This window comes from Triticum aestivum, chromosome 2B, assembly GCF_018294505.1.
Source record: "Triticum aestivum cultivar Chinese Spring chromosome 2B, IWGSC CS RefSeq v2.1, whole genome shotgun sequence".
NCBI classification, from domain to species: domain Eukaryota; kingdom Viridiplantae; phylum Streptophyta; class Magnoliopsida; order Poales; family Poaceae; genus Triticum; species Triticum aestivum.
Genome location: NC_057798.1, coordinates 501,526,279 through 501,533,262, shown reverse-complemented (window position 1 = coordinate 501,533,262; position 6,984 = coordinate 501,526,279). Strand labels below are relative to the sequence as shown.

Below are 6,984 nucleotides of genomic sequence, written 5' to 3'. Positions count from 1 at the left end.
GCCCCTATTTCATTATATGGTGTTATTATAGAAATACCTAGGGTCGACATTTCCTTCAGGTCTTCCCTATTTTCTAAGCTTTGCGACATTCCTCTATAGCATCCCCGAGCATCTCCATGGATTTTTGTTTTGTTTTGTTTTTCGGTGCTTATGTTTTCAAGGAGAATAAATATTTTCAGGGATACTACAAAAGCTTAGAAAGTAGAGAAGAGCCAACTGAAACATCGCTCATGGATATTTTAACACCACACAACGGAACGCGGGCAAAACTGAGTATTGATCTTAAATTTAGGGATAAGTGTGAGCAATGGGTTCGTGTTAGGTGTAGATATGTAAGTGTGACTAGTGGATTCGTGTTAGGAGTGATTTAGATCTTGATGCCCCTCAAAGATTCATAGACATCGAATCGGACACGTATCGCCGGAAGAGTTCTCCGAGCCCGATATAGTCCGTGAGGGTTGCAGCGAACAGTTCTCTTCAGCACTCGTGCACAGCATGCGCAGCAGCAGGCAGCCGAAGCAAGCTACGGGTTAAGCCGATCGGTTGACGGGCCTAGCACGCCCGTACACACAGTAGGGTCGGAGACGGACCATCCCAGCAGTCGGGCCACACGGCTCGTAAATAAGGCCATCCAAGGGGAGCAGCTCGTTCCCTCGTCGATACGATCAAGTTCGAGCCCCGCCGCCGAGGACGCAACCAGCGTACTCATCCCTGTCTGTCGCCATATATGGCTGGAGACCGCGGCCACCTCGATCCGTCCCGCAAGCGCGCTCCCGTGGACGCGGACCGGCTGAGCGACCTGCCGGACTGCCTCCTGGAGGACATCCTCTCGCGCCTCGGGTCCCTGCAGGCCGTGCGGACGAGCGCGCTGTCCCGGCGCTGGCGGCACGTCTGGCGCTCCGTGCGCTGCGTCGACATCGACCAGCGGGAGTTCCCCGGCAGCGGCCATCCCGGCTCCCGCCAATACCAGCGCTTCGAGGACTTCGCCGACACCATGCTGCCGTGGCCTCCCGGCGCCGCGCAGCCGCCTCTGGACACGTTCCGCCTCCACTTCGCCGATGCCATGAACAGGGTGGCCATGAACACTACGAGCTTTGGGAGGTGGATCCGGCGCGGCCTCACGCGCCGCCCGGCCACCGTCGACCTCCAGTGCGGCTACGCCAATGACTGCATCCTGTGGCCGCCCCAGCACGTAGACATGGGCGCCGCCGCCTGCCGCCTGACGAGGCTCCGGCTCTCCGGCGTGACGCTAGGATTCTGCTCCCGGGAGGAGATTGGCGGCCAGTTGCCGGTCCTCGAGGACCTGCACCTCGACAACTGCCACTACCACGGGGTCCTCACCATTGCCTCGCCCACGCTCAAGAGCCTCGCAGTCACAAGTAATTCGGTCAGTTACTTTACTGACACGGTGGCCATCGCGGCTCCTCGCCTCGCCTCCCTCCGTCTCGTCCTTCCGTTCGGCCGCGACGGCAGGACCTCGGTGGTGACCAAAGCTCCAGGAAACGAGGCGCTGCCATCGCTTGTCGAGGCGTCCATCTGTCTAAACGATATGGACCAACGGGCTTACAAAGCCAAGCTCCCGTTCCTGAGATCCATGTGCAGCTTCCTCGGCCGACTAACCAATGTCACGAAATTAGAACTCTCGGGGTTCACAACCACGGTACGCATTTTTTGGATCTCGAGTGTTTTAGCATATTTTTTTTGAGTAACACGAGTGTTTTAGCAGTGCTTCTGCTAATTAATTCTCATAAGCCCTTTTTTTTGAGGAATCTCATGAGCCCAATTTTCTTTGTGAACTTTTTTTTTTGCGAACCTCTTTTTCTTTGTGAACTTGACTCACCTCAAATTGGACAACTTAATTCCATTTGCCTACTTTTCTGCATCACTCACCCGAAATTGCACAAAAAATATGCACAACACCAAAGTTTAAAAACATGATAGTAAAGTGCGCATTATAATTATTATTATTGCGACAAAAGTGTACAGTATTAGCTAAATGCAGGTATAGAATTTTGGTCAGTAAGTTATACACATAGTGAGATGTGTGATGGCGATGTTTTAGACATGGGTGGATCTTTATCTTGTTCTTTTATTTCAGGCATTGCTGGACCATGAGTCTCAAGATTTTCCGGTCCTCGAAAACCTAAGAACCTTGCTTCTCGACGGTTGTGATATTGGAGCAATCAACCTCCAAGTGTTGATGAAAATCCTTGAGAACACCCCTAATTTGGAGAAGCTCCGATTGCACCGCTGCAAGGCACATGCCTCTTTTTAATTGCACTCTACACTTTAGCTCTTTGTGTCTTGTACACCTGAGACAAAAATCTTGTACACAACAGTTTTTAGGTCATCCGAAGAGGAGCAAAGGGAAGGCAGGGCCGAAAAGGACACGTCCCAACCAATGTGTTTCAACACTTGCTCGACACAAGAAACTGAACTCAATAGAAATCAAGTACCAACCACATGATCAAGCTCGCTTGAAAGAGTTTTTCGCAAAATATGTGAATGAAACGCCAAAGAAAATGCAGTTGTGGCGAGTTTACAGGAATTTGAGCATTCCAAGAGTAAATGCGGGAGGAGGAGATCAGGTTTCAACAGCTGCTCGTGTTACACCGGTTCAAGAGTCTACTCTATATTTGCGCCGCACCATCCCGCGGGATCCAGCAGTGGCAAACCACAGGAGAGATTCAACATAGCCATGCATGGTGGTGTGTTAGAATAAGAAAATATGTATTTTTCTATTTTGTTGTATTTTATTGTACTATATTGTATTGTATTGTGGCTTGTGGTGCCAGGAGCTCGTTCAAGTAGCACGTGAAGGTTGATACCCGACCACTCATATTTCACTTGAATGGAGAAAATACCTTAGTATTTTTCATAGCACCCATCAGCATTTACGACGTCTTATAGTGAAGGTCTTGTAGTGGGGTTTTATATAGCTACGTGAAAGTGCATCTCCATTATACCACTGTTGGTTTTGATGATCTATGACAAAACTTTTGAGATGACTGATGTTTCATTGAGCTTATTTCTTGTATAGCATGTGATCACATTGTGTATCAGGTTTGGCTACAAGTGGAAGATCACTAGTGACCATTCAAACAACTTTTCTAATTGTTGTTCTCCTCGAGCTCTTATTATGTATATTCTAGACTTTTGGCGAATACAAGATTCACATTACGTATATGACAACCATACTGTGAAAAGGCATACAAGAAAATACTTTGTTTGAACTCCAAGAATAGATCCTAAGCCAAAGTCATCTCCGTAGTCATTCCCTTTGTATGAGTTTCTCTAAGTCTGGTACTTTTGAAGATTTTCTTCCGGTACTACTGAGCCACTTAGGGTTACTCATACTCAGGGGTCAAACCTAGTTTCAATGGTTCACAACCGCTATTTATTTTGTTATGGAACCGCCGAACAGTTCCTCCTTGAAACATTGTTTGTTTGCTCCGACACTTCCGAACACTAAAAAATTCATTAGTACTTCCAAGTCGTATCAGTTTGCTTGTTTGCTGGTGTTTTTTGAGGAAAAATAGTAGGGAAGGTCCCTGTTGTAACTCTTTTTCATTATATAATGGAATAATTACAAATGGAGGGGTATAGCATAGCTACTGTCTTACAAATTTTTTCTACAAATAATCCAACCATGATCACATTCCCTCCTTAAGACCAGGGTTGGTTCTCTTGATAACAATAGCAAAGTGTTCTTTGAAGCAACCGACAATATTCTAAATTTCATTGCTTGTGATCAAATATGATGTCATTCATGTGCTGTTGTATGCTCCAGCAACCCGTGATCAAGCATTCTTTGAAACATTTTATTGTCATTCTATTTTTGGCCTCCATCAACATATCAAATATAGCCAAATTTGCATTCCATTCAAAGCCTAGAGCAATCCAGAAGTTTTGACTAAAGTCACAAGAAAGAAAAGGCGGGTGTAATCCTCATTAGGTTCATCATCACACAATAGACATTTGTTCTTTTCCACATAGGAATTCTTTGTGATGAGTAGATCCCTTGTGTTCAATTTGTCTTGTAGGAGAAGCCAAAAAAAACTTATGTTTATGCAGACAGCTGGATTTCCATATCCAAAGTAATTTCTTGTCTGTTGGTCACTGCATAAGTTTGGTACCTCCGCTCCTTTTCGTCCGGAACTTTCGAGTTGTGACTTAGCTCTTTTCTGCAAATTATCATCCTAATAACTGCTCTGTTTACTACAGTACTACCGAGCAATTGGTTTTACCAATTCTTCTGAGTTGTTCAATTTACATAAGGTCCTACCTGTTAGAAGGGAGAGAGCGATTTGGTGGAATTGTTGTTGCATTGCTTGAGCCTCATGGGCATATATATAGGAGTACATGGTCATCTTGGAGTACAAGTCAAGGTAGAATAATATCCTATGCTATCCTAGATTTCCTAATAATCACGATACTCAACACCCCCCGCAGTCACGACGGTAGTGACGCAGACGGTGAGACTAGAGAACAATCTGAAGGTAAGCCGACGGACACCCCCCACACACAGTCGTAACAGTCGCCGCATCACGGAAGTCGTGGCTTGAGTGGAAACCGGCGAGGTTGCTCAAGCAAGGTGGTAGCCCTTTGTGCCGTTTGTCGATGTAGCCGAGAGCGTAGGGTGGTGTAGTTGTGGTCTAGTTAGCCGTGCATAGAACGTTGAGGTCGATGTCGAGTCGGGGTAGCCGCTGTCGAGGTAGTCACCATGGAGCCGCGGGCATAAGGAGGCGCCGAGTTAGTCAAGGGAGCAGTGGTGTTGAAGTAGTGTGCGCTGGGTAGAGGACGATGTTGATGAGGCGTCGCGCCGGGTGTGCCAAACCCGGGGACACCTTGTAGACGAAGGCACGCGTCGGTGTTGCCAGCACCGAGCATGCGTAGACGGTCGAAGACGTAGTTGACAAAGCGCCAAACCAGGCTTGCCAAGCCTGGGGATACATCATGGACGAAGGCACGCATCAGTGTTGCCAGCACCGGGCATGTGTAGACGAGGGACCTGCACGAGTTGTATGCCATGTCGAAGAAGTCGGAGGGGCCAACAGAGAAGAACTCGACGACATTGCGGCGTCCATCGGCGCGGGTGAGGGAGTCCAGGATTAGGGGGTCCTCGGACAGCCGGACTATATGCTTATGCCGGACTGTGGGACTATGAAAATACAAGATTGAAGACTTCGTCCCATGTCCAGGTGGGACTCTCCTTTGCGTGGAAGGCAAGCTTGGCAATTCGGATATGTAGATTCCCTTCTCTGTAACCGACTCTGTGTAACTCTAGCCCCCTCTGGTGTCTATATTAACCGAAGGGTTTATTTTGTAGGACAAGGACAATCATAACAATAGGCTAGCTTCTAGGGTTTAGCCTCTATGATCTCGTGGTAGATCAACTCTTGTAATACTCATATCATCAAGATCAATCAAGCAGGAAGTAGGGTATTACCTCCATAGAGAGGGCCCGAACCTGGGTAAACATCGTGTCCCCCGCCTCATGTTACCATTAGACTTAGACGCACAGTTCGGGACCCCCTACCCGAGATCCGCCGGTTTTGATACCGACATTGGTGCTTTCATTGAGAGTTCCACGGTGTCGTCACCACAAGGCTTGATGGCTCCTGCAATCATCTACAACAACGTGGTCCAGGATGAGGTTTTCCTCCCCGGACAGATCTTCATATTCGGTGGCTTCGCACTGCGGGCCAACTCATTTGGCCATCTGGAGCAGATCGATAGCTACGCCCCTGGCCATCAGGTCAGGTTTGTAAGCCTGAACTACACTGCCAACATCCGCGGAGATTTTATCTTCGACGGATTCGAGCCCATGACAGATACACCCTACAGTCGCGATGAGCATGACCTAGATCTGCCATCAGACGGTGTTCAGGAGATCACACCTGCAGCTGCCCTGGCTTTAAGTCCAGTGCAGATCGTGCCATCCGAGGACGGGAGGATGGACCCCGCCATGGAGGCCGCACACCCAACGACGATAGAGCCAAACACAGATTTCACTTCCAATTAGGTCTGTGTCATCGGACCCTCGGACTCGTCTCCGGCCATAGGCTCCAAACCGCATGCGTCCGTGCCTATCGGATCTAACTGGGCACCGATCATGGAGTTTAGCTCCATGGATATCTTTCAGCACTCTCCCTTGGGCGATGTGCTAACCTCATTAAAATCTCTCTCCCTGTCAGGAGACTCTTGGCCGAACTATGTCCGGCTTGAGTGGGAAGCGGATGACGAAGGAATTCGTTACCCACCCACCACCCACTTAATAGCCACTCTCGACGACTTAACCAACATGCTTGATTTCGACTCCGAAGACATCGACGGTATGGACGACGATGCTGGAGAAGAACAGGAACCACCGCCCATAGGGCGCTGGACCGCCACCTCATCATACAACATATATATGGTGGACACACCCAAAGAAAACAATGGCGAGGATTGATACGTCTCCAACGTATCTATAATTTTTGATTGTTCCATGCTATTATATTACCCCTTTTGGATGTTTATGGGCTTTATTTTACACATTTATATCATTTTTGGGACTAACCTACTAACCATAGGCCCAGCCCGTATTATTGTTTTTTTGCCTATTTCAGTATTTCGAAGAAAAGGAATATCAAACGAAGTCCAAACAAAATAAAACCTTCGGAGGCGTGATTTTGGAGTGCAAGTCAAGAAGCAGCCAAGGCGGCCACGAGATAGGAGGGCGCCCCCCTATAGGGCGCTCCCCCTGTCTTGTGGGCCCCTCGGGCGGCCACCGACGTACTTCTTCCTCCTATATAAGCCTACGTACCCCGAAAACATCCAGGGAGCACCCGAAACACAACTTCCACCGCCGTAACCTTCTGTATCCGCGAGATCCCATCTTGGAGCCTTCGCTGGTGCTCCGCCGGAGGGGGAATCGACCACGGAGGGCTTCTACATCAACACCATAGCCCTTTCGATGAGTTGTGAGTAGTTTGTTGGAAA

General features: G+C 48.4%; 1 protein-coding gene across 1 annotated transcript; it reads left to right on the top strand.

Annotated features, from left to right (window-relative positions):
* The first annotated feature begins 534 nt into the window (after nucleotides 1-534).
* Nucleotides 535-2,921, top strand: LOC123041498 (MEIOTIC F-BOX protein MOF-like). Its single transcript, XM_044464097.1, has 2 exons — nucleotides 535-1,660; nucleotides 2,099-2,921. Exons 1-2 carry the CDS (start codon nucleotides 728-730, stop codon nucleotides 2,273-2,275), a joined length of 1,110 nt encoding a protein of 369 aa, XP_044320032.1. The 5' UTR covers nucleotides 535-727; the 3' UTR covers nucleotides 2,276-2,921.
* Nucleotides 2,922-6,984: the final 4,063 nt, after the last annotated feature.

Bases quoted from the DNA above. Each gene is read 5' to 3' on its own strand.
- LOC123041498 (XM_044464097.1), top strand. From the start codon at position 728: ATGGCTGGAGACCGCGGCCACCTCGATCCGTCCCGCAAGCGCGCTCCC. The intron at 1,661-2,098 runs GTACGCATTTTT...CTTTTATTTCAG, and splicing joins TCTCGGGGTTCACAACCACG to GCATTGCTGGACCATGAGTC.